We start from the raw sequence: 26,579 nt of genomic DNA, 5'->3' as shown, positions 1-26,579 counted from the left end.
TATTTGTCTTATATTGTCCATTTGTGCTTTGATAAGGCTTATTATATAATTTTTAACACCATTTATAATTTTCCTTAAACATGCACCTTTGACCTTGGTATTTTGTTGAACCATATACATTTGGATCTCATAGAATCTTAGAATCGTAGAGTTGGAAGGGATCTCCTGGGCCATCTGGTCCAACCCCCTGCTCAAAGCAGGATTCGCTAAATCATCCCAGTCAGATGTCTGTCCAGCCTCTGTTTGAAGACTTCCATTGAAGGAGAACTCACCACTTCTCGTGGCAGCCTGTTCCACTCATTGATCACTCTAACTGTCAAAAAGTTTTTTCTAATATCTAATCTGTGTCTCCTCCCATTCAGTTTCATCCCATTGCTTCTAGTCTTTCCTTGTGCATATGAGAATAAAGTTGATCCTTCTACAATGTGACAGCCCTTTAGATATTTGTAGACAGCTATTAAGTCTCCTCTCAGTCTTCTCTTTTGCAAACTAAACATTCCCAAATCCTGCAACCTTTCCTCATAAGACAGGGTTTGCAGACCGGTCACCATTCTGGTCGCTCTTTTCTGAACTTGCTCCAGTTTGTTGATGTCTTTTTTAAAATGTGGTGCCCAAAACTGGACACAATATTCCAGATGAGGTCTGACCAAAGAGGAGTAGAGGGAAATAATGACTTCACATGATCTAGACTGTATGCTTCTGTTAATACATCCTAGAATTGCATTTGCCTTTTTTGCTGCTGCATCACACTGTTGACTCATATTCAGTCTGTGATCTATTAGTATACCCAAGTCTTTTTCACATGTGCTGTCGCAGTGGAAAACCGCAAAAAAAGGGAAGAAATCCGCAGGAAAAATGCCGGTCATTAAATCCGCGGGAGGATCCGCACCGTGTGCACATGGCCTCACCTGCACAACAGCAGCTATTGGATCTCTATACAAACCGATATCTGCTGCTGCGCAGGCTCCCCGGATGCCATTTTCAAAATGACTTTCTTTTTTTTGCCTCGCTCAAGTAAATCTCCAAAGGCATTCAGTGCACAGTAACCATGCGACTATGATGATGCGCATTTATCATACAAACTGCGGGGCAGGGCAGTGAGAGATCAGTGGGGGGGTCAGTAGTCTGCATTATGAATATCTCATCGGAGCACCACATACATGAACCCCATCCTAGAGCACGAGAATCTCATTAATATCAAACTGAAAATAAAGATTAAGAAACAGCCACAAGACGGCTTTCATCAACCAAGGCATCATTTTATTCAGTATAACAGCACCGACCTGACATTGTGTGTAGGTCACTATGCACAATCCTGCTGACAGGTTCCCTTTAAGTAGGCGGCTTTATATCACAAGAGTGGATTTCGTTAGGAAATGGATAAGGCAAAAATGGAGCATTACAGAACAGAAGAAATTACTAAAGAGAGTGATAAAATATGACGGTGTGGTTTTGCTCCTCTCAGAATTTTGAAAATTGTGTGAACAATTGGAAAAAAAATGTGGAGAGCATTAAACCTCGGGGGAGAGATAATCAACAGCTTAAACATCAGTGAGTTTTTTATTTTTATATATTTGCTTATGTTGGGTTTTTCATTATTATTTTTTTCTGAACAATTAGAAAAAGGTTGGGAGTGAAGGAATTAGGCCGGGGTCTCACTCGCGAGTGCAATGCAAGAAAAGTGTGCGAGTCTCTCGCCTCAATCCCCGGCACTGCCACCGGTGGCTCGGAGCAGAGCGTTCAACTGCAAAGAAATACATGCAGCCGCACACTCCGGTCCCGAGTGCCAGCGGTAGTGCCAAGTATTGAGGCCAGAGACTCTCGTGAGTTTCTCGCATTGCACTCGCAAGTGTGACCCGGCCTTAGGAAGATTGTTGTTTTTATCTGATTTCCTCTTTTTGTATCTGTACAGTATGTTTTGTACAATAAAGTTGTAAAATTCAAAAAATGAGCAAACAATTGCAGGGTTCTAATGATGTCACAATGGGCTGGAGGCTATAGAATGCCCCGTCACCCAGGGTTCCGTTGAGGGTTTTAGTAGGCGTTTGTGGAGAGAGGAGTGTTGTGAGCGACTTGTGCAAATATGATGCCAAGAAAGCGATTTAAGAGTATTATAGTTCTCTGTGATACCGAGGACAGCAGCGATGATGACGATTTACATCAGGTGAGCATCATTTTATATTCTTAAATAAATAAAAAATATTTGGGATAAAAGTTCAAGAAAAGATGGTGGGACAGAAAATAGCGCTCCAAGTAGATGAGGCGATAACTCGGATCATGATTGCAGAGTAAAGACTGCGTCACTTGTAATATTTGTGACAATATGTCCATGTACTGGATACATAACATTGTATGAAGACACATAAATGTCACCACCGCCCCTATCCATAGCCTAACCATAAGTGTCCCATACCCCCGTTATACTCTGTACGTGGAATAAGCACAGTGGAGACCACACTCATATCGCTGCCCACCTGTAATCAGTGGAATATGGGGTAAGATTATAGATTGGAGATGTTCATGGTTATAGATTCTATCTGACATGTTTGCCATTTTTTCAGTCTCATCGAAGAAAGAGGCCAATACCGAGGTCTCCAGGCCAAGATAACACCACTGGCTTCAATTCGGGCCCGACTCCGAGTTTACCAGGTACTGTAACCCTAATCTAGTGAAGTCTCTGAGGTATTAATAAGCCATTGTAGTCACCGGGTGCAGATCACGTGCACATTGTGGTCAGGGCTTGGATTTATCGTTATTAGTCGTCTATGGTAGAGTTTATATCAAACATTTCTGTTCAGCATTTGGTCAGGAATATTCATGCAGGCGATATAAAGTCAGCCAGAAATGGGATTTGTGGATTGCTTCTCATGGTGGCCATGTACAGGGCAGATTACTGGAGCTGAAGGTGATTGTTTTGCCCCATGTACCTATAGGGAAACACTGGATAATTTATTAGGATTTATTTCTTTTGATATTGAGCCTCGGTCGTTGCTATTACAATATTCTAATAAGAGAGTTATATTGTGTTTCCCCCACAGATCTGAGTTTACCACCAACAGATCATGGTCCGGACAGTACCACCTGGTAAGACACGTTTCCTCCATTACTAAGTACAAGATGGGGATTAATGATTAATGATGGCTCATTACCTGTTACATTTATTCCACAGCTCCGATGACATCATTATTGATGATGATGACGATTCCAATAGAGCAGCAACTTCCATGTATAATAGTAAGTTATCATTTCTAGACACAATCCAGGTTTATGTTATTGTAGAGGTAACAATTACTTTTCTGTACTGTCACAGGTCAGTTTCCAAATCTAACAATTACAAGGGCGCTGATCAGGAGTTGGAACAGCGAGCCACCTGGGAAATGTGCTGTAAATGCCAGTGTCAGAGAATGACAGCAGCATTTAACAGGTTAATAGAAGCAGGCAGAGCTCCAATCCACTCTCGGCTGTCAGAGGCACATGATGGCTGAATGACACAACCATCATCTACCATGAAAGAGGCGGGCTCAACTCCTTAGCCCTCTCCATTCATTCTCTACTGATGAGCGTCGTACATGGTTGTTAAGGGGTTAAATTACAGATACCTTACAGAGGTAATCCTATTTTACGCATGCTTGATTGGTGTGGATCCTGTGTCTCGGATATTTCCATATTGGGAGAGCAAGTCACTGCCATGTTGACTTATGGCCATTGTTATCCTTAGAGAATTTATTACAGATGTGCAGTACATTTGCTTGTGTCTTTTCGGAAACCCAATAGACATAAATGGAGAAATCCCTGCACCAAGGAATCCCACATCTCCATTAAAACCATGGAGGCTACCATGAATCAGCAAATGAGGTGAAAATGGACCCCTACCATTTGAGGGTCCACCCTCCGGCCATTGAGGACATGTTCACTTCTGATCTTGTACTGAGCACATACAACATTACTAAGGATATATTACCTGAGTAACAGGTGGGATAGACATCTGAGAAAGTTTATGGACCCTGATGTTGCTGAACCCCATTATTATATCAGATCCTGATCTGAAGGGAAGATCCTGTGGATTTCTGGTGGTCTGGTCAGCTATGTGTTCTGCTGTGGTCGGATCCCATATTCATAGTCTTATTAGTCCTCTACACTCTATATTTATAGACCCCTCTCTAGTACGGGCTGCATACTAACATGTCTGATTTGAGCCTTATAAAAAGTATTTTCACTCTTCCATATTTCTGTACAGATCATTTACCATCTGACAGCGAGGAGAGCTCCGCTACAGAGGAGAGGTAAGTTAGATCCATCTACCTCTATATAAAGCCATGAACTAGGCGAGATGTTTCCTGTGGATTTATATATGATTCTTATCTTTGCCAGGACACCACGATGTAACATCCCCGGCTGTTTCCTGGAAGAAATTATTTCTCCTACTTCCATCTATGTTACCCACTTCCAGGAAAATAAGGAGGAGCTGGTGGAGCGACTGTACAACTTGTACAACCGGACAGTCTTCGATAATAAGGTATCACATCTTGTCATGAGTTTCTGGGTGATACATGACTTCTCTATTATCTCCCCATTTAAACAATCAATTCCAAGAAAAATGGCTCTAACTTTCTGAAAGACAGATTCCTAACCCCATTGTCATGTTTCTGTAATATAGTTATTGAATATCTCAGGTAAATCTCACTTAGTTTGGTGAATGCCGTCACCCTCTTCCCATCTGTGGGACGAGAGGAAACCTTAGATGATCCACCATGCAGAGACAAAAAGATTAGTATTTTTTGGCTTGACGTTCAAAGGATTTTTACATTTATTTATAAGAAACATTTAGTTGATATTTGGACATTTTAGAATAAGGTTATTTTTATTTTTGTTCTCACATCTTGGACTTCTCGGTAGACCCCGCGCCCCATACAAGTAGACCAGTGCTGTAAATCACATATGAGAGTTGGGGACTTTGCAAGATTGGGGGTCAAAGAGTTTACAGATGTAATGGAATTTGTTTTCTTTATTTTAGCTCCCTTTGAAAATGGACATTTTGTGGAGCAAGAGGCTGACAGCATCCGCCGGCCAATGCTGGAATAAGCTGCAGGACAACCTCCGTTTCTCATATATTGAGCTTTCTGAAAAAGTCTGCGATTCTGCCGGTAGGTTTCACATCACATCCATCCTACAGCTTCATAAGACAACCTGCATACAGGGCAAAAAAACTGCTACTTGTTATGCAGAACATCTTAGAAACTCATTGTACATACTGTCATAAGAAAAACTAAGTACACCCTCTTTGAATTTTAGTATTTTACATATCAGGAGAAAATAAAAAAAAGTATCAGCTCCATAGAAAGTCCTAAAAGTAGGGAAATACAAGCTCAGAAAACAACGTGAAAAAAAATATATTGCATCATTATTTAACAAAAAGTAGGCCAAAAGGCAACAACGGTGTGTGATAAAGTACACCGTCGATGCAACTTCAAGTTATTGCTGCTAAAGATGATTCTAAAAGCTATTGATTGATGGGGTGTACTTATTTTTCACTCTCTGCTTCTGCATTTTGAAGTAGGTTTCGGTAAATAAATAACGGCACGGTTGACTTGTCACGTGTTGTTCATCTCATGATGTATTTTGTATTTTGTCCTGCTATGTAAAACCAAATAGTTCAATCAGGGTGTACTCAGATGTTGTCATAACTGTATAACCTCTTGTTTTAGAGCGAGTGCGATCCACACTTGCGCATGAGATGTGCCATGCCGCCACTTGGATAATCAACGGTGAACGCAAAGACCACCATGGCTTGTTATGGCAGGCTTTCACAAGAAGGGTAAACCTTATCCATCCCGAGCTGCCAAAAGTGACGGAATATCACAATTATACCATCAACTACACCTACAAGTACAAATGCCACCGGTGTGATAAAGAGTAAGTGGATTCTATGACCCATCTCCTCCGGACACACAATCACTGCGGAGAGACGTCCGTGCGGTTCTGTTGGTGGAATGCTTTCATACTTTACTACTATCAGAGCGGACTGACGTCTGGGGGGCGGTAGGGTTTAGGATGTTACGTGTTATATTTTCTGTGCTGGGCCAGTTCTTAATATATTGATTTCAATTTGTTCTTGTTAATATAATCCATGGTATTAATGAATGTTCATTCCAGTCCAGTAACCAATATTCCTCTTATCTTTGCAGAATTGGGCGATTTAGACCAATAGCTGGCAATAAACGTAAATGCCGCCGGTGCGGAGGACGAATGCGACAACTACCCAGCAGCTAAACATGTAACTATTCTTCAGAATATTTAGTCTCTAATTTGATTTCTTTAAAATGTAAAGTTGAGACACTTTTATATATTTTCCCCTGAGTAGCGAGACAATGAATATCTGTGTTCATCACCAGCAATTAGCGGTAAAGATCCAGAATCCGTCCTCATAGGTTCCAGATAAGCCCCGGTTACATTTCCCATAACTTGCTGGCTATGGAATGATTGACCATTCCCAGCAATTATCTACAATGCTCTGGAAAACCTTCTATGAGTTTACGCTTTGTTGGATGTAATTATTTTCTTTCTATTTTCAGGTTCATTATTGGAACAGTGAGATTCCTCTAAATATTGTCATCTCATCCCCCTGTGATGGAGGTAAGAACGAATCTTCCATTATTGTCAGCAATCAATAATAAAAGTGAATTTTACAATATTGAGAATCTGGAGTCTCTAATTTAGTCTTTTATTGAGTTTTATCATTTAAAGGTTAAATACTTTTATATATTTTGCCTTTTTCCACCACCGTGTAGGGAGACAATCAGTTTAAGTCTTCATCACAAGCAGCGAACAGCAAACATTCAGAATCCACCTCTTCTGATGGACACAAAGCTTCTGACGTGCGTTTTCCAGGTAAATATTTCGGTGGTTTTCCTCCAATCATTCTTGTTTTCAAGAAGTGCAACAGCGAGGACAGTGTGAGCAAGGTGTCATAACAGAAGAAATGCAATATCGGTTTTATTACTGCATTTATTTGTTCTAATTATTATTTTTTCTTGCTGCACAATTTTTAAATTCTGTCTGAGAAAGGAAGGAAATGATGAAAGTTATCAGCCTACTGCTGCGGAGGAATCTCCAACACCCAGTCTGACGGGCGAGATGAGCCCCTCTGACATGGCATGCCGTATAGATCTATTGTGAGTGCTCTCACCATAGCCGTATGGCTCATGTCGCATTTATCTCACATTACACTGTTATTGGCAGCTTCCTATTTCCAATCTCCACATTGGCCTTCTTTGTAGACAATATATAATGCAATATTTCAGGTCTATTTCACCTTCAGCTGATGACCAGGAATACAATGCTGAAGTTCCTTCTCGGAGTTTGATTCTTTTGATCACCAGTACCTTTTGTCAAGTTTTTTATAAACACCTTTTAATTGTTTTCAGGTTAATGAGAAAGGCGACTTATCGCTTCTACACAGGCATGACACATCGTGGAAGAAAACGGTGAATTCCGGCCCCGACCTGCGCTGAGAACAGTTTCCAAGACCTGGAGAATCTCTACAAGTGCTTTATAATCAGAGCTGCCCAGCAATGGATATGGCGCTGGACATTTGAACTTCAATAGTCATCAATTGCTTTTTTTTTCTAATTTTTCTGAGTTAGATATAAATACCATTAAAAAATGAATATATTAATTCTTTCTAGTTTGGGATTTTTGTTCTGCAAAACGATGGCTGTTGATAAACATATTACAATCAATGTTGTCTACTTGTGATATTCAGCCATAATCCGCCTCGCACAATCGAGAGGAGCGGAGCTTTGTCTGCTGCTGTTAAACTGTTAAATGCAGCTGTCAATCTGTGAGAGTTGCATTTCACCCCTTAACGTCTAATGACGGACACAGTCCATCATGGCTGGGTGTCAGTTTCCGCACCAGGATGGACAGTGTCCGTCATGCATGTAAAGTGACACTAAAACTTGCAAACACCCAGTGAGAGGTACGGAAAGAGGTGCAGACACCAGTAGTGTAGTTACCAGGGGGGCAGAGGGTGTTGTTGCCTCGAGCCCCTTGCTTTGAGGGGGCCCACCCAGAGCTACTGACACGCAGTATACCAACTGAGTTGTAATCAGGGTTACCGGTTAGGGGCCCACTCAGATATTTCTCCCCCCCCCCCCGAGCTGAACCCCTAGCTACGCCTCTGGCAGGGACCCATGCTGTCAGTCCCCGCACCCAGATCGCTGTAATCGGGCAGTCAATCTGACAAACCGCTCACAGCATGACTGCGCAGGAGATGCTGAAATATCAGCCCTTCCTGCCCGATCAAAGGAGAAGCTCGGCGCTGACAGTTACTGAACGGGCAGCAGCCACGGGACAAATGGAGGAGTATGAGAAAGAAGAGTTAATGGGCATGCAACAGTCAGGAGATGAAGTGGATAATGATCCCCTCTCTGTTGTCTCTAATTTGAGGAAGGGGACGGAGGAAGCAAGCTTGAGTGTTAACTCGCCACCCACACAGTATGGACATGGACCAACTGAAGACTGTGAAGTGGGTTATCATGTGGCCTTCTAGTATGTGTGTTCACAAGCTGATTGGGGTGCATATGACTTGGCAGCACGGCAGGCCTTGCAGTCAAGGCATAAAGAAAGAGTACAGGAGTACAAAATGCATAATGTGAGGTGAAATTTCCTGGGCCCATCCAGTATGTGGGTTCCAAGGCATAGTGGGGTACAGATGACTTGGCAGCAGGGCAGGCCGTGCATTCAATGCAACATTTTTTATGGAGGCCCTCCTGGACATCTCGTGAAAGGGATATTGGGGTGCGTCATAATTCTTGGCAGCCCATCCACTCACTGCATTGGCTGCAACAGTTTAGGAGACCCACTGTTTAATAATGGCCCTTTAAGCAGATTAATGCTGCCTAATGTCCCTGTAAAAATAGGCTCTGTGACTTTAAGAGTCCCTCCTTCATAAATGAAACAAGATGTGCCTGCTTATGTGTCACACACCACATGGCCAGCTAGGGTTGGTAAATGTTACAATGACATTTCCCAGTGAATGCATGTTTTGGATGAAAGCAATGTTAAAGTGGAAAAACGCTTCAAAAACGCTGCGTCTGAACATAGCCCAAGTGGGGGAGGAACATTTTGGTCTGGGGTTATTTATTTTGCCTTATATACAAGTCATTAACCTGGACAGGATGTACCTTAAGATATTTCCCAGCAAAATCCATTTTGGTTTTGTTTTAGTAAGTTTTTTGGTGCACCGGTAAAAATGGCATGAAACTATGAAACAATTGATTAAAGCTGTGAACTAAGAGTCAGAAATGCTTCCACGGGCATTTTAGTGCTCGCCCATCACTAGTCCTTGACATTGAAGAGGAGCTACATATAGACACAGCCAGCACTAAAATTGATTTTAAGCTATGGCCCAATGTATTTCTTCATTAGGGTACTTGTACATGTGAGTTTTACATTGTTAGGGCTGGCGGAACACACCAAATAATATTAAGATGGTAATAAGGTGCGTTCGAAGCCCGGGGTTCACCGTGCAGAGATGTTAACTGCTGCTCGGTAATGGCGGACACAAAATGGCAGTATCGCACTGGACACACGTGGGCTTAACGCCACCTGGTGTGTAGTTGCAACGAGCTGTTACTTCAGAGTCGCGGAACTGCAGAGCACAGATACCGCACCCTGTTAACTGTCACAGGGCACAGCTGAATCAGCGCTAGTGTTCGGTCTCAAGACTCAGCCCCAAGGACGTGGGGTAAGAGCCTCTCTAGACCCACGAAGCGCACAACGTCACACCTGCGATGCCTGGACGAATCCTGACTAATAAATTTAGCGCACTGAGTGCACACAGCATCGCACTGGCAAACGCCACTAACCACCCTTATTAGGGATTCTAGCGTACTGATGGCATATCGCGTCGCGCTGGCAAACGCCACTACTTGGCGCTGACTCTGCCTCCTACCTGTACTATCAGCCTAGGCACTAGCTGGCAGGGCTGAACAACACATGCATACCATGGGTAGGGGTTTCATAATGAGTCTTTCACCAGAGACATTCATACATGCATGCAACACTCACTCCACATGGTCTATACTAGCGCAGGGCTGTGCGATCCTTTTATAACCGCAGCCTTCCGGGACCTTGCTGATGGCCCAATCCGAGCTGCTGGAGGACCTGAGCAGGTGACCACCAATGAGCGATCGATTCACAGGCATGTTCCGATGGAGAAAAGCAGGACTTAGTCCCAGGAGTGTCTGCTCACCGCTGACTAATACTGGATGCTATAGCTGAACCTGGGGTGGCAACAGCAACCAAATGCATAGCATTATCCTGAGCAAATGCTGGGACTGACATCTCTGCTGCGCAGGATCCTCTGTGGCTGAAGAAGAATGGGAGACCACAGAGGACATGGCTCAAGATTCCCCCTGTTCAGTGGCAAGATAACGATGTCTAACATACATTATCTGCACGAAATGTAGATCAATTGGTTGAGAAATTGATGCAGTTTTGATTAAATTAGGAGAAAATATGACATACTGCTGAATTTTTAAAGGATCATCTGCTGTCCAGAGCCTGACTGGTGTCCTCCACTGAGACATGTACAAGATTGGGAGGTACCATGTACGCGTCCTCAGAAAGCAACAAGAACTTTTCTAATCTCATTTACAAGTTGTTGCTATATTGCAGCTAAATTGCTACATGTGATAAACCAACGCCTGTCTGCACAAGTACAAGTATTTTATTGGGGCAGCTGTATTACAGCACCATATACTGTTTTGCACATTTTCTGCATTTGATTTTTTAGCTTCAGGCCCAGTCCATCTACATGTATTTTTTTTATATATATTTCCTTTCTACGGTGTTTTTTTGGCCAAAATCAGAATACATAAAGGGGAAAAATATTAATCCCAAAAACCAAGAGGAAAATACACCAATGAAGATAAAAGGGGCAAAAAAAATACAAAATACTAAGTCATAGTGCAAAAGTAAAATATTAATAATGCCCAAGCCTGAGACAAACTGAAAAATGAAGAGCAAAATGCACCAAAACAAAAATGAGAAATTAGTTTATTCTCGGTGCTTAAACCCAAATTAAAAAAAAGTGGGAGATGGAGACACAGACACCTTAGTGTACGCGCAAGCAATCAAATAACACCCTCTCCAAAATACAAGCGCACGCGCAGGGCTGGAATCTATCATGTTATTAGAATTGCTAACATTGCTTGCACTGGGTACTTTTGGGATTGCCTTCCAGTTTAACGCCATGAATTAGCAGCACACGTCTGTGCACATTCTAACGTCTTTGTTGGAGGGGCAGCTGTATTTTAACACCATGTCCTGTCTTGCAAGATGTATGTATAGCGACACTTATGAGCATTATTATTCCTCATTTTGTTAATTTGCCTTTCAGCCTGTCACTGCACTATTTTCAATATTTCCTTTCCACCGGGTGTTTTTAATTCAAAATTATTAGCAAAACGCACCTAAACGTAAAATGGCGCAAAACTAGTTTGCTCAGAAAGTGCAATCACCTCTTATCCTACTACTCGCTCATGTACAGCGACATTTATGTGCTCTAGGTCCCTTTTTTTTTTGGCTTCTGACCCTGTCCCGTACACGCTTTTCCATCTTATATTTCCTTTCTAAGGTGTCTGTTTTTAAGACAAAATCAAAAGCAGAACACACAAAGGGGCAAAGAAAATTCACTCATGGTGGCACAAGACTGAGATAAACTGGAGCTAATCCCAAAAAAAGAGAAACAAAAGGCACCTTAAAAAGTATAAAGCCATTGTTATAAAAAGCAGGAGATGGAGATCCTCATACTTTAGTGCGCATAAAGCCTTGAGTCACGCTCCAAAGATAAGCGCCTGTGCGGCACTGGACGTCCACCATCATTTAATGTCCAGTACTAACTTTGTTTGTACGGAGTATTTCTGTGACTAATTGCACCTTTACACGCCTTGGATTTCTGATAAAGGGTTATATTCCCTTTATTACAGCTCTCAGTACTGTTTGTACTGGGTATTATTGTAATTGCTCTCTAACATCATGAATTAGCCGCACACGTCTGTGTACATTCTGACATCTTTGTTGGAGGGGGAAGAAGAATTTCAGTGCTATGTTCGATTTTGCTGGATATATGTGTATGTTAGGGTTGGTGGAACGCACCAAATAATATAAAGATGGTAATAAGGTGCGCTCACAGCCCGGGGTCCACCGTGCAGAGATGTTAACTGCGGCTCGGTAATGGCGGACACTAAATGGCGGTATCGCATTGGACACACGTGGGTTAAACGCCATCCAGTATGTAGTAGCGACGGGCTCTGTTGCTCTTCACAGAGCCACAGTACCGCATAACACAGATGCCGTACCGTTTACTGTCACAGGGCACAGCTGAGTCAGCGCTAGTGTACGGTCACAAGACTCTGCCCCAAGGACGCGGGGTAAGAGCCTCTCTAGACCCACTAGGCTCATGGCGTCGCACCTGCAAACGCCTCTAATAGACGCTGGCTACTGTGGAGTGCAGACCAAGTGCACAGTGGTGTACAGGCAGCCACCACTAGGCGCTGAAGCTCGGCCCTGACTCTGCCTCCTACCTGCACTATCAGCCAAGGCACTACCTGGCAAGGCTGCACAACACATGCGTACCAAGGGTCGGGGTTTCATATTGAGTCAGTCACCAGAGACATTCGTATGTGCAAACAACGCTCACTCCATATGGTCTATACTAGCGTGCAGTATATTGCCCCTGATGAGCATTATTCCTTTATCTGCATTTGTCTCTCAGCCCCGGTCCCTGCTCTCTCTCTAATATTCCCTTTCTACGGTGTCTATTTATAGTGCAAAATTATAAGCAAAATGCACCGGAACATAAAATGGTGAAAAACTATTAGTGCACACGAAGAATGTTATCAAAGGCCATAAAGGGCAGACAGGGCCCCGATCACCCCTACCCTAACACAAGTTTATATAGCCACTTCTCAGCAGTATTCGCCTTTATGTGCACTTGCGCTTCAGACCCCTCTGTCCTCCATCAATTACTTCCTAATTTCTTTCCTAATTGCGTTTTATGACTGAATCGGGGGAAAATCAATAAAAAAAAAAAGGTGTGTAAAAGCCACAAGCACCCACCCTGCCCTCTGGTCACATCTACTGTCTCTACACCAAGATCAAGAGAAAACAGCAACAAAATCAAAGTAGTGCGGAGCTAGTTCACTAATTACACAAGAGGAAGAGGAAAATGGCGAGAGAGCCTGAGGCCCCAAACCAGGCCCTCTCCGAAAACCAGGCGCCCTGGAGTGCAGCGTCTCACTAATAGGCCACGTGCAGTGATTGCTACGATAGCTGGGGACTCGTGTTCCTGTCACTTCGGCGTCATTACGAGGCCACACGCCCGCTGCTCCCCTTTCCCTCCCTTCCCTTGTGCAATGGGCGCAGCGTCTCACTAAAAGGCCACGGTCACTGAGTGCTATTAGATTTCGTGCCTCAATTTCCTGTCACTTCGGTGCCGTTACACGGCCACACGCCCGCAGCTCCCCTTTCCCTCCCTTCCCTTGTGCAATGGGCGCAGCGTCTCACTAAAAGGCCGCGGTCATTGAGTGCTATTAGATTTCGTGCCTCAATTTCCTGTCACTTCGGTGCCGTTACGCGGTTACACGCCCGCTGCTCCCCTTTCCCTCCCTTCCCTTGTGCAATGGGCGCAGCGTCTCACTAAAAGGCCACGGTCATTGAGTGCTATTAGATTTCGTGCCTCAATTTCCTGTCACTTCGGCGCCATTACGCGGTTACACGCCCGCTGCTCCCCTTTCCCTCCCTTCCCTTGTGCAATGGGCGCAGCGTCTCACTAAAAGGCCACGGTCATTGAGTGCTATTAGATTTCGGGCCTCAATTTCCTGTCACTTCGGCGCCATTACGCGGTTACACGTCCGCTGCTCCCCTTTCCCTCCCTTCCCTTGTGCAATGGGCGCAGCGTCTCACTAAAAGGCCACGGTCATTGAGTGCTATTAGATTTCGGGCCTCAATTTCCTGTCACCTCGGTGCCATTACGCGGTTACACGCCCGCTGCTCCCCTTTCCCTCCCTTCCCTTGTGCAATGGGCGCAGCGTCTCACTAAAAGGCCACGGTCATTGAGTGCTATTAGATTTCGGGCCTCAATTTCCTGTCACCTCGGTGCCGTTACGCGGTTACACGCCCGCTGCTCCCCTTTCCCTCCCTTCCCTTGTGCAATGGGCGCAGCGTCTCACTAAAAGGCCACGGTCATTGAGTGCTATTAGATTTCGTGCCTCAATTTCCTGTCACTTCGGCGCCATTACGCGGTTACACGCCCGCTGCTCCCCTTTCCCTCCCTTCCCTTGTGCAATGGGCGCAGCGTCTCACTAAAAGGCCACGGTCATTGAGTGCTATTAGATTTCGGGCCTCAATTTCCTGTCACCTCGGTGCCATTACGCGGTTACACGCCCGCTGCTCCCCTTTCCATCCCTTGTGTAATGGGCGCAGCGTCTCACTAAAAGGCCACGGTCATTGAGTGCTATTAGATTTCGGGCCTCAATTTCCTGTCACCTCGGCGCCATTACGCGGTTACACGCCCGCTGCTCCCCTTTCCCTCCCTTCCCTTGTGTAATGGGCGCAGCGTCTCACTAAAAGGCCACGGTCATTGAGTGCTATTAGATTTCCTGCCTCAATTTCCTGTCACTTCGGTGCCATTACGCGGTTACACGCCCGCTGCTCCCCTTTCCCTCCCTTCCCTTGTGTAATGGGCGCAGCGTCTCACTAAAAGGCCGCGGTCATTGAGTGCTATTAGATTTCGGGCCTCAATTTCCTGTCACCTCGGCGCCATTACGCGGTTACACGCCCGCTGCTCTCCTTTCCCTCCCTTCCCTTGTGTAATGGGCGCAGCGTCTCACTAAAAGGCCACGGTCATTGAGTGCTATTAGATTTCCTGCCTCAATTTCCTGTCACTTCGGTGCCATTACGCGGTTACACGCCCGCTGCTCCCCTTTCCCTCCCTTCCCTTGTGTAATGGGCGCAGCGTCTCACTAAAAGGCCGCGGTCATTGAGTGCTATTAGATTTCGGGCCTCAATTTCCTGTCACCTCGGCGCCATTACGCGGTTACACGCCCGCTGCTCCCCTTTCCCTCCCTTCCCTTGTGCTGCCCCGAGGAAATAGCGGTTAGCGCGCTACGCAGGGGTATATATACCCCATTCAGATCACGTGGTACACTAGCGGTCAGAGGGGGACGCTGGCGCTCGCGTGTTCTCGTGACGTCACTACGCGCCGGTCACATGACTGTGATGTCAGCAGTGGGCGCGGATTCCTCCTTACACAGCGCTGATATCTGTAGAGGCTAAAGGACCTGTGGTGACGTCATGCCCATGTGATCAGAAGGGGCGGCGCCTCTTCCTCCGTAGAGCAGACAGGAGGAAGCTGCAGCTGTCATGGAGGGATGTGAAGTCACAGATCAGCTAAGTGGATGTTCCTGCACGAGCTGCGAGTCTGCCTGGGGAGAAGGAGGTGATGTTGCTTGCATGGGGCTGCATGTGCATGTTGGGGGGGTCTGTCTGGGGAGAAGGAGGTGATGGGGCTGCATGTGCATGCTGGGGGGGGTCTGCCTGGTGAGAAGGGGTGATGCTGCATGGGGCTGCATGTGCATGCTGGGGGGGTCTCCCTGGGGAGGAGGTGATGTTGCTTGCATGGGGCTGCATGTGCATGCTGGGGGGGTCTCCCTGGGGAGGAGGTGATGTTGCTTGCATGGGGCTGCATGTGCATGCTGGGGGGTCTGCCTGGGGAGAAGGAGGTGATGTTGCTTGCATGGGGCTGCATGTGCATGCTGGAGGGTCTGCCTGGGGAGAAGGAGGTGATGTTGCTTGCATGGGGCTGCATGCTGGAACGAGGTCTGCCTGGGGAGAAGGAGGTGATGATGCTTGCATGGGGCTGCATGTGCATGGTGGAAGGGGGTCTGCCTGGTGAGAAGGGGTGATGCTGCATGGGGCTGCATGTGCATGGTGGAAGGGGGTCTGCCTGGTGAGAAGGGGTGATGCTGCATGGGGTTGCATCTGCATGCTGGAGGGGGGTCTGCCTGGGGAGAAGGAGGTGATGTTGCTTGCATGGGGCTGCATGTGCATGCTGGGGGGGTCTGCAAGGGGAGAAGGGGGTGATGTTGTTTGCATGGGGCTGCATGTGCATGCTGGAGGGAGGGTGTGCCTGGGGAGAAGGGGTAGATTCATAGAATCGTAGAGTTGGAAGGGACCTCCTGTGCCATCTGGTCCAACCCCCTGCTCAAAGCAGGATTCACTTAATCATCCCAGTCAGATGTCTGTCCAGCCTCTGTTTGAAGACTTCCATTGAAGGAGAACTCACCACTTCTCGTGGCAGCTTGTTCCACTCATTGACCACTCTAACTGTCAAAAAGTTTTTTCTAATATCTAATCTGTCTCCTCCCATTCAGTTTCATCCCATTGCTTCTAGTCTTTCCTTGTGCAAATGAGAATAAAGATGATCCTTCTACAATGTGACAGCCCTTTAGATATCTGTAGACAGCTATTAAGTCCCAAATCCTGCAACCTTTCCTCATAAGACAGGGTTTGCAGACCGGTCACCATTCTGGTTGCTCTTTTCTGAACTTGCTCCAGTTTGTTGATGTCTTTTTTTAAAATGTGGTGCCCAAAACTGGACACAATATTCCAGATGAGGTCTGACCAAAGAGGAGTAGAGGGAAATAATGACTTCACGTGATCTAGACTGTATGCTTCTGTTAATACATCCTAGAATTGCATTTGCCTTTTTTGCTGCTGCATCACACTGTTGACTCATATTCAGTCTGTGATCTATTAGTATACCCAAGTCTTTTTCACATGTGCTGTTGCTTAGGCCTATTCCTCCCATTCTGTATATGCTTTTTTCATTTTTATTGCCCAGATGTAGTACTTTGCATTTTTCCCTGTTAAAAACCATTCTGTTAGTTGCTGCCCACTGCTACAGTTTATTTATATCTTTTTGAATCCTCTCTCTCTCTTCTCTAGTATTAGCTATCCCTCCTAGCTTTGTGTCATCAGCAAATTTAATCAGTTTACCCTCAATTCCTTCATCTAAATCGTTGATAAAGATGTTGAACAATACAGGGCCCAGGACAGAGCCCTGTGGTACCCCACTTGAGACATTCTTCCAACTGGATGTGCAGCCATTTACGACCACTCTCTGGGTCCGATCACTAAGCCAGTTATGAATCCACCTAACAGTTGCCTTGTCAATTCCATACTTAGTCATTTTTTATTCGGTCGTCCATGACAGCACCACCTGAGAGAGGGGATCCGCCCTTTAGGAACAGGAAACCTACAGATACAAAAAGGGTGGCACCTCTCCCACGCATCAGTTGGTTTCCTGTTCCTAACAAGGACAGAACTCCCTACAGATCGTCCGTCATGGATAACTGAAGTCCCAGGCCAGCGGACCGACTCAGGTAGCGGGGGGTTCTCCTACCTCGGTCTCGCTGGGAGCCCTGGATGCGCCACGGTGGGTCCGGGTAGGATTTCCACGGCAGTGGTAAGAGCAGGCGGAGACAGGGTCCGGCGGATGCCTTCTCCATGGGACCGGTGAGGTAAGTGGGGTCCCCCTGTGTCTCCTTTCCCCGGAGCGGTCCGTTCGGGCGGACGCCGCCGGCGGTGTCCCACAAAGGGAGCGACGGTTCCGAGCCGGCGGCGCAGTGCTAGCCCCTTGCCGCGCGTCCCCGCGCGCGGCGGAAGTGACGCGGCGGGGCCTAGCGCCGAAACCGGAAGTCGGATGCCGGTCGACTTCCGGTTGTTGTGGACACGCGCCGATGCGCGCCCGCCGCCTGGCGGGCCTGAAGGGGAGGGGGAGGATCGCAGAGCGGTCCAATGGGGGGCCCGAACACCGGACGGAGTTCCTGCTGATCCGGAGGGGAAGCCTTCTTAAGACAGAAGGCATTGCTGCTGAGGTGCTTCTGGAGGCCCAGCGATGGACACAACAGAAGCCCCCATGGACCCACAGGAGGTGCAGCCCGTGGCAAAGCACCCCAGTGACCAGCCTAAGAGGCGGAAGGAGGGAAGTGGACAGAGCCACAGTAGTTCCTCTAGGCCAAAGGATCCTGCTGCAGCCCCCCGTGATCCGGTACCTATCCTCGTCTGCAAGGGTAAGAGATCTGCGAGAATGTACCCTGATGCAGTGTCCCTTTATATTTTTTGATTCTCAGGGAAAGAAGGCCACAGGGAAACAGAAGCACAAGGAATGTGCCCTCTGTAGTTGCCCCTTACCAGATGGTCACCCTAAGAGATTATGTCAGTCTTGCGTGAGACAGACGGTAGGGACGGAGATGAGGGGTAGAACGTGAGTGGAGTATCAGACTCTTACACTCTTCCCTATTTATGCAGGTAGCGGAAGAAGCTCCAAGCTTCGCTACGGACCTGAGGCAATTAATCAGGACTGAAATAAAAGCTCTATCAAAAGAAGATTCTTCTAAAAGAAGACGGGCTAGTGTTTCAGGCTCAGAATCTTCAGTCGGCCCTAGGAGGGAAGATATCTCCTCAGAGTCCTCGGCCTCCTCTTCTTCCTCCGAAGAGGATTCCAGCCGGTTTTGTTTTCCCTTGGACCGTATGGATAAATTAATTAAAACCATAAGGTCAACCATGGGGGTAGAGGAAAAAAAGACAGAACTGTCTGCTCAGGACATTATGTTCGGGGGTCTAGACCCCAGAAAGCAAAGGACTTTTCCATTAAACGAAAAAGTCCAGAACCTGATAGACAGGGAGTGGAAAAAAACGGAAAAAAGGGGTTCTATGCCGCCTGCTTTCAAGCGAAGGTACCCCTTTGAGGACCCAATAGTAAGTCGATGGGATAAGGCCCCCAAGCTGGATGCAGCGGTAGCTAAGGCCTCCAAAAAATCATCTATACCATTCGACGATATGGCCTCCCTTAAAGATCCCCTAGATAAAAAGGCAGATTCCTTTTTAAGGGGCACTTGGGAGATGTCAGCAGGCGCCCTAAGGCCAGCAATAGCAGCCACGTGCGCAGCCAGATCCATGATGGTTTGGCTGGATCAATTGGACTCCCAGCTAAAGGATGGGACCTCGCGAGCTTCCATCCGTAAGTCTCTTCCAATTATCCAGAATGCTGCTGCCTTTCTGGCAGATGCCTCGGCAGACTCTGTAAGAATGGCGGCCAGGTCTGCAAGTTTGTCTAATTCGGCCCGAAGAGCCCTCTGGTTGAAATGCTGGCCGGGAGATATCCAAGCCAGGTCCCGTCTCTGTTCTATCCCCTGTGAGGGTGAATACTTGTTCGGCCCCGTCCTAGACGAACTGTTAGAGAAAGCCGGGGATGAGAAAAAGAAATTTCCGAGTCTGCCGAATACATCCTGGAGACGTCCCTTTTCTAGGAAAGGGTATTCCCGCAGGAGGCAGGCCAGAGATCAGAACAGATGGGACAACAAGAAAACCAGAGGTACGGGCTTCATGTTCGGAGGAGGGGGGCGCCAAGAAGGTCCATCTCGGGATAATAAGAAACCGCCCCAATGACTAGTGGCTCCGGTAGGAGGAAGATTATCTGCCTTCTACCCGGCCTGGGCCAGAATCTCAAATAGCAGCTGGATACTGGGGGTGATAGCTACAGGACTGCACCTAGAGTTCTCCTGCGTTCCCCAAGACCGGTTCAAGGTAACTCCGCTCAAATCTTCCCCGCTAGAACAAGCTGCCCTGGAGACCGAGGTCCTCGAGCTACTGGACAAAAAAGTCCTGACGAGAGTTCCAGAGGAAGAGAGGGGGAAAGGCTTCTATTCCCCCCTGTTCTTGGTCCGTAAACCGGACGACTCATTTAGGGCTATATTTAATCTCAAAGCCCTCAATAAATGTCTGGTCGTTCGACCGTTTAAAATGGAAACAATTAACACCGCAATAAAAATGCTGTTTCAAAACTGCTTCATGGTGGTCCTAGATCTGAAAGACGCGTACTACCATATACCCATATGTCTAGCTCACCAACCTTTCCTCAGACTGGCGGTTCAGTTGGAGGGGTCAATCCAGCACTTCCAGTACGCGGCCTTACCCTTCGGGGTGGCAGTTGCACCCCGAGTATTCACCAAAGTGATGGCAGAGGTGATGGCCCATCTGCGCGAGCTAAATATTCTAGTCGTTCCCTATCTAGATGACCTCCTTATAATAGGCAGTTCAGCCGAGCAATGTTTAGATCAGTTACAGAAAACAACGGCGGCTCTAGAGCGGTTGGGATGGTTACTTAATATCAAAAAATCCCGTTTGCAGCCTTTAAAAATTCAACAATTTTTAGGCCTAACCCTAGATTCTAAAAAACAGAAATGCCGTCTGCCCCCAGAGAAGCTGCTGCACCTGCATGGCCGGGTCCTGAACGCTTCCAACAACCCCTCCATGTCCCTCAGGAAAGCCATGTCCCTGTTGGGTTCCTTCTCGTCCTGCATTCCCGCGGTCCAGTGGGCCCAAGTTCATACGAGAACTCTACAGGGCGAAGTTTTGTGGTATCAGAGGATTCTTGGGGGTAACTTAGAAGGTCGACTGACCTTATCCAGAAACACAATAGAGTCCCTGGAATGGTGGCTAGAAAGAAATAACTTATCTAAAGGGGTCCCTTGGGAGTATAACATTACCCGCGTGGTCACCACGGATGCAAGTCCTTCCGGTTGGGGGGCGCATATGGAGGGAATTCTGGTCCAGGGCCTATGGGAACGGGATCAAATACAAATGTCTTCTAATTTGAAAGAATTGACAGCGGTAGTACACGCAGCTAAAGAGCTCCTTATGTATCTACAGGGCCATCACGTACGAGTTCTCTCGGACAATCGAGTGGCCGTGGCCTATATCAACCACCAAGGCGGAACTCGATCCAAAACTCTGATGAATGTGGCAGGACAGTTATTCCAGCTAGCAGAGCGGCATTTTTTATCTCTCACGGCTCTTCACATAAGAGGGAAAGAAAACGTCGCGGCAGATTTCCTAAGCCGCAATCTGTTAAAACAAGGAGAGTGGGCCTTAAACACCTCCATTTTTGTTCAGATCGTACAGAGATGGGGTCAACCAGAGGTGGATCTATTCGCCACCAAAGAGAACTCGAAAACGAGACAGTTTTGCTCCCTAAATCCCAGGGAGACTCCTCTGGCAGTAGATGCGCTACTGATAAAATGGGACTTCAGGCTAGCCTATGCCTTTCCTCCCCTATCTCTACTTCCTCTGGTGTTGAGGAAGATCAGGAAGGACAAGGCAAGAGTCATAGTCATTGCCCCGTTCTGGCCCAGAAGAGCATGGTTCTCGAACCTCAGGATCATGTCGATAGACGTTCCTTGGGTTCTCCCGGACATCCCGGACCTTCTGTCCCAGGGCCCGGTCTTCCACCCTCAGGTGGCTGGCCTACATCTCACGGCGTGGAATTTGAGCGGTCACTGCTAAGAAGTAAAGGTTTCTCCCCAGACCTAATTGACACTCTACTAAAAAGTAGGAAAGTGGTGACAACTAAGATTTACGTCAGAATTTGGAAAAGATTCCTCCAAAGCTCAAATATAAATACTGATGATTCCGTCCCTATAGGCCAGATCTTGGAATTTTTACAAAAAGGGCTGGACCTGGGTCTCCCCACCAGTACCCTTAAAGTACAGGTATCTGCCTTAGGGGCCCTCTTTAGCTGCAACATCGCGGCTAATTACTGGGTCAATAGGTTTATCAAAGCAGCGAGTAGGTCCAGACCAATAGTAAAGAATAGACTCACGCCATGGGATTTGAACCTAGTCCTCACAGCTGTGACAGAAGTGCCATTTGAACCCATCTCGTCAGCCTCTATTAGGAGCCTGTCCCTCAAGATAGCTTTTCTGATAGCCATAACGTCAGCCCGTAGGGTAAGCAACATTCAGGCATTGTCTAGGCGCCCACCTTTTCTTCAGGTAAAAGAGGATAGGGTAATACTTAGACCTGACCCAGCGTATTTATCAAAAGTAGCCTCCAGCTTTCATAGGTCGCAGGAAATAGTCCTTCCATCATTCCTCCCTAAGCCAACTAATGAGAAAGAGGAGAAGCTACACACTTTAGATGTTAGGAGATGCCTCTTAGAGTATCTAGCAGCTACCGATCCTTGGAAGAAGGACAATGCCCTCTTTGTCTCCTACCAGGGCCCTAGGAAAGGTCTTAGGGTGTCCAAAAGTACACTAGTCAGATGGATTAGAGAAGCAATCTCGTTAGCTTATACCTCAAAAGGTAGAGTGGCTCCGGAGAAATTGAAGGCGCATTCCACCAGAGCCGTGGCGACCTCGTGGGCCGAGAGATCAGAAGTCTCCATCGACCAGATTTGTAAGGCGGCCACTTGGTCCTCTCTGAGCACTTTTTATAGTCATTATAGGCTAGACTTGGGTGCTTCTGCAGACCTCTCCTTCGGTATCAGGGTTCTGCAGGCTGTAGCCCCCCCCTAAAGTAGTGATTACTCTCTGTAATTCTCTCAGGTGGTGCTGTCATGGACGACCGAATAAAGTCTTAGTTACTCACCGGTTATCGGTATTTTTCGGAGTCCATGACAGCACCCGTATATTCCCTCCCTTTAGTTTAACTTGGGTGTGCACGTCTATATTTCTTGTATATGCTCACTGGTGATAAAAGTTTATAATTGTAAAGAATACTGTACATAAATCATGCATTAACCTTGGAAGTCCTCTTGTGCTCTGTAATCCAACTGATGCGTGGGAGAGGTGCCACCCTTTTTGTATCTGTAGGTTTCCTGTTCCTAAAGGGCGGATCCCCTCTCTCAGGTGGTGCTGTCATGGACTCCGAAAAATACCGTTAACCGGTGAGTAACTAAGACTTTCAATAAGGATTGTATGAGATATTTTGTCAAATGCTTTGCTGAAGTCAAGATATACTATATCTACAGCATTTCCTTGATCCACCCAATCAGTGATTCCGTCATAGAAGGAAATTAAGTTAGTCTGACATGACTTATTAGTTACAAACCCATGCTGACTCTGTTTAATCACTTCATTCTTATCCAGGTACTGACATACATGTTGTTTAATAATTTGTTCAAAGATCTTTCCTGGTATAGAAGTCAGACTCACCGGCCTATAGTTGCCTGGGTCCACCTTCTTCCCCTTTTTGAAGATAGGAACAACATTTGCTCTTCTCCAGTCTTCTGGGACTTCTCCTGTTCTCCAAGAATTTTCAAAGATTATGGAGAGGGGTTCAAAAATTTCTTCTGCTATCTCCTTCAGTACTCTGGGGTGTAATTCATCTGGACCTGGAGACTTGAATTCATTTAGGTTAGCTAAGTGTTTCCTCACTATCTTTCTGTTTATAGATATCCTGGATTCTTCTATTCCCCTAAGGACAGTGATGAACAGTTGATGTTACATTTCCTTTCTGAGAGAAAACAGATGCAAAATAGGAATTTAAAAGTTCGGCCTTCTCAACATCCTGTCTTACCATTTCATCATTTTCATCCTGTAAAAATCCTGTAACATCTTTGACTTTACTTTTACTTTTGACATATCACCAAAATCATTTATTATTGCTTTTGACATCTCTTGCAAGCCTCAATTCATTGTCAGCTTTAGCTAATCTGATTTGTTCCCTGCAGGTTCTGCAGACAGAATTATATTCATCTTTAGATATGCCTCCCTCTTTCCATTTTATAAACATTTTTGTCTTCCTTTTTAGCATGTGCTTAAGTTCTGTGTTCATCCATCCTGGCTTCCTTAAATGCTTCCTATTCTTCCCTCTTTTTGGAATTGTTAACAATTGTGCTTTGAGAATTTCATTTTTCAAGATTTCCCATCCTTCCTGGACATTTTTGTCTTTAAGGATATCCAGCCATTGGATCCCTCCAATTCTCTTTCTGAATCCCTTAAAATCTGCCTTTCTGAAATCTAACCTTGACGTCTGAGTCTTCACAGGTCTTCCTCCTCTAGTTATCCAAAATTCTAAAATAGCATGGTCGCTACCTCCTAGGGTCCCAGCCACTTTTACCTCCTCAACCATTTCCTCCCTGTTTATAAGGATTAGATCTAAGGTAGCAGTTCCCCTTGTTTTCTCCCTTACCTTTTGGAAGATAAAGTTGTCAGCAAGAGAGGATAAGAATTTCCTTGACATGTTAGTTTTGCCTGAGAGAGATTCCCAACAAATGTCTGGATAGTTGAAATCCCCCATGACAACTATGTCATATTTTTTGGAGAACTTGGCCATTTGATGCATAAAGAGATCATCCATATCTTCAGCTTGCACAGGCGGCCTGTAGTAAATGCCTACAATGGTGTCCTTTCCATTGTTCTGTCCTTGTATTCTTACCCAAACAGTTTCCACAGAACTCCCAGTCTCTGAAGCTTCAATCTCTGTGCAGATATACGCGTTTCTAACATACAATGCGACACCCCCTCCTCGTTTATCAAGTCTGTTTCTTGTAAATAAGTTGTATCCTTCTAGTCTTGTATTCCAATCATGTGTATTGTCCCACCAAGTTTCAGTGATTCCAATGACATCATATTTCTTTTCCTGTGTTAGTAGTTCCAATTCTCCTTGTTTGTTGCCCATGCTTTGTGCATTAGTATAGAAACATTTTAGTTTGTGATTGGTTTCTCTTTCTCCAATATTTTTATTAATTAGATTCTTTTCTCTTTGTTCTTCCTTTCCACTTCTAATAGCAGAGTTCTCAATAGCATTTGTCAGGTGTATGGCTTTTTCTGGTCTTTTGCTTCCCTTCCCATGTTGTTCTATTTTAAAGCTCTCCTTACAAGTGTAGCAAGGCGACTTCCAAATACATGCTTTCCAGTCTTCGTAAGGTGCACCCCATCTCTAGCAAGTAGTCCATCGTATAAGTAGTTCACTCCGTGATCCAGAAATCCAAATCGTTGTTGACTGCACCATCGACGTAGCCAGTTGTTCACCTGCAGAATCTTTTTCCACCTCCTTGTTCCATGGCCACCCACTGGGAGGATGGAAGAGAAGACCACCTGCGCTCCCAGTTCTTTCACTTTCTTGCCTAAGTCTTCAAAGTCTCTGCAGATGGTTTCCAGGTCGTTTCTTGCGGTGTCATTTGTCCCCACATGTAGTAGCAGAAATGGGATGGGAATCTGTAGGTCTGAAGAGTCCTGATATCCTGTCAGACATGGGTGATGTTGCTTGCATGGGACTGCGTGCTGGGAGTCTGCCTGGGGAGAAGAGGGTGATGTTGCTTGCATGGGGTTGCATCTGCATGCTGGAAGGGGGTCTGCCTGGGGAGAAGGGGGTGATGTTGCTTGCATGGGGCTGCATGTGCATGCTGGAGGGAGGGTGTGCCTGGGGAGAAGGGGTGATGTTGCTTGCATGGGACTGCGTGCTGGGAGTCTGCCTGGGGAGAAGAGGGTGATGTTGCACACATGGGACTGCGTGCTGCAGTACTTTACTCTGCTCTCAACAGGGCAGAGCAGTGCGCCTGCGCAGGAGCCACTGCAGAAGTAAGAAGGCGGATGGCATCGTATGGAGATGGGAGGCGCCGGACCGCAACACCCATTGGACCGGATCCCAGGGTGAGTATAATCTGACTCATTTCTCTTCTCTTTCATGTTACATCGGGGGCTTATCTACAGCATTACAGAATGCATTACAGAATGCTGTAGATAAGCCCCTGATGGCGGTGGCCGCAGCTTATAGGCCAAAAATGGGGTGACAGATTCCCTTTAAGGCCAGGGACCCCCGGTTTTGTCACTGTGATGTGGTAGTGGGCTTCATAGTCTGATCAGAATGTAAAGTAATAGCCTCATGTTCTGTTTGTACATTGTTGCTGATGGGCATTAGATCACGGTGTGAATATTGGGAGGGGCGGCCATGGCTTTTTGTACAACTTAGGCAGGATTTTTCTTTAATAAATGTCTTTGTTTTCTTCTAGGTGTTGTGGGTTTCCTCCATCTTTTCAGTAGTGCCCTCATTGGATGCCAATTCATCATGTGTCCTCTTTCCGCCAAGTGGAGTGTTGGAGCCTCCACCATCCGTGTTCTGCCAAGATAGCTGTGACCCAGCGCCCCTCCGATGTCAGATGAGTCTAAGATCTCCGATATTCCCCTCTCTCCACTTCTCATGGCTTGCTAGGGTGGGTCCTGTGGGGGTCTGCCACCTTTTCATTTCCTTTGTCCAATATTTCTCACCTTTACCGTATTTGCCTTACATACTATCTGTACTGTCATGCTTCTCTCTGTCTTTTTTTCGGGGCTTTGTTTTTTGGGTCACCCTGGGACGTGTTATCTGTGGTGCAGGGCCCACCTAGGTCTCCTTCCCTTTACCCACGCTTGTGTCCTATAGTGGATTCAATGAGAAATGAATCTTGTGTTAAGTACCGCAATACAGTTTGTGCAGCTAAAGAACAGGGGACTTTGGTACAAAATGTGTGTTATTTTATTTTGTCATTAATCTCTAATGTGCCTTAACCCCTTTCCTACATTAGACGTACTATCCCGTCCATGTGACCTGGGACCTAAGTCCCAAGGACGGAATAGTACATCTAACGCGATCAGCGGCACTCACGGGGGGAGCGCCGCTGATCGCGGCCGGGTGTCAGCTGATTATCACAGCTGACACCCGGCACTATGTGTCGGGGCGGTCACGGA

At 46.3% G+C, this 26,579-nt stretch overlaps 1 protein-coding gene across 15 annotated transcripts in view; it reads left to right on the top strand.

Moving 5' to 3' along the window:
• The first annotated feature begins 15,352 nt into the window (after nt 1-15,352).
• Nucleotides 15,353-26,579, top strand: part of LOC141069345 (uncharacterized) — a 95,696-nt gene continuing 84,469 nt past the window's right edge. For 12 of the 15 annotated variants that reach the window (XR_012226552.1, XR_012226549.1, XR_012226553.1 and 9 more), the window contains exons 1-3: nt 15,355-15,505; nt 25,397-25,505; nt 25,865-26,065. Coding sequence is in view for 5 of the 15 variants with exons in the window: in XM_073558822.1 (XP_073414923.1) it covers nt 15,465-15,505; nt 25,397-25,505; nt 25,865-26,065 (351 nt within the window). In the remaining 10 variants the exon portion in view is untranslated. Of the gene's footprint in view, nt 15,506-25,396; nt 25,506-25,864; nt 26,066-26,579 lie in introns of all 15 variants that reach the window. The other 3 variants (XR_012226550.1, XR_012226551.1, XM_073558820.1) reach the window with 2 other exon arrangements.

Source organism: Dendrobates tinctorius, unplaced genomic scaffold (assembly GCF_039654945.1).
Source record: "Dendrobates tinctorius isolate UK_male_01 unplaced genomic scaffold, ASM3965494v1 ptg000259l, whole genome shotgun sequence".
Taxonomy (NCBI): domain Eukaryota; kingdom Metazoa; phylum Chordata; class Amphibia; order Anura; family Dendrobatidae; genus Dendrobates; species Dendrobates tinctorius.
The sequence above is the reverse complement of the archived record's forward strand: the minus strand, read 5'-3'. Positions and strand labels throughout refer to the sequence as shown.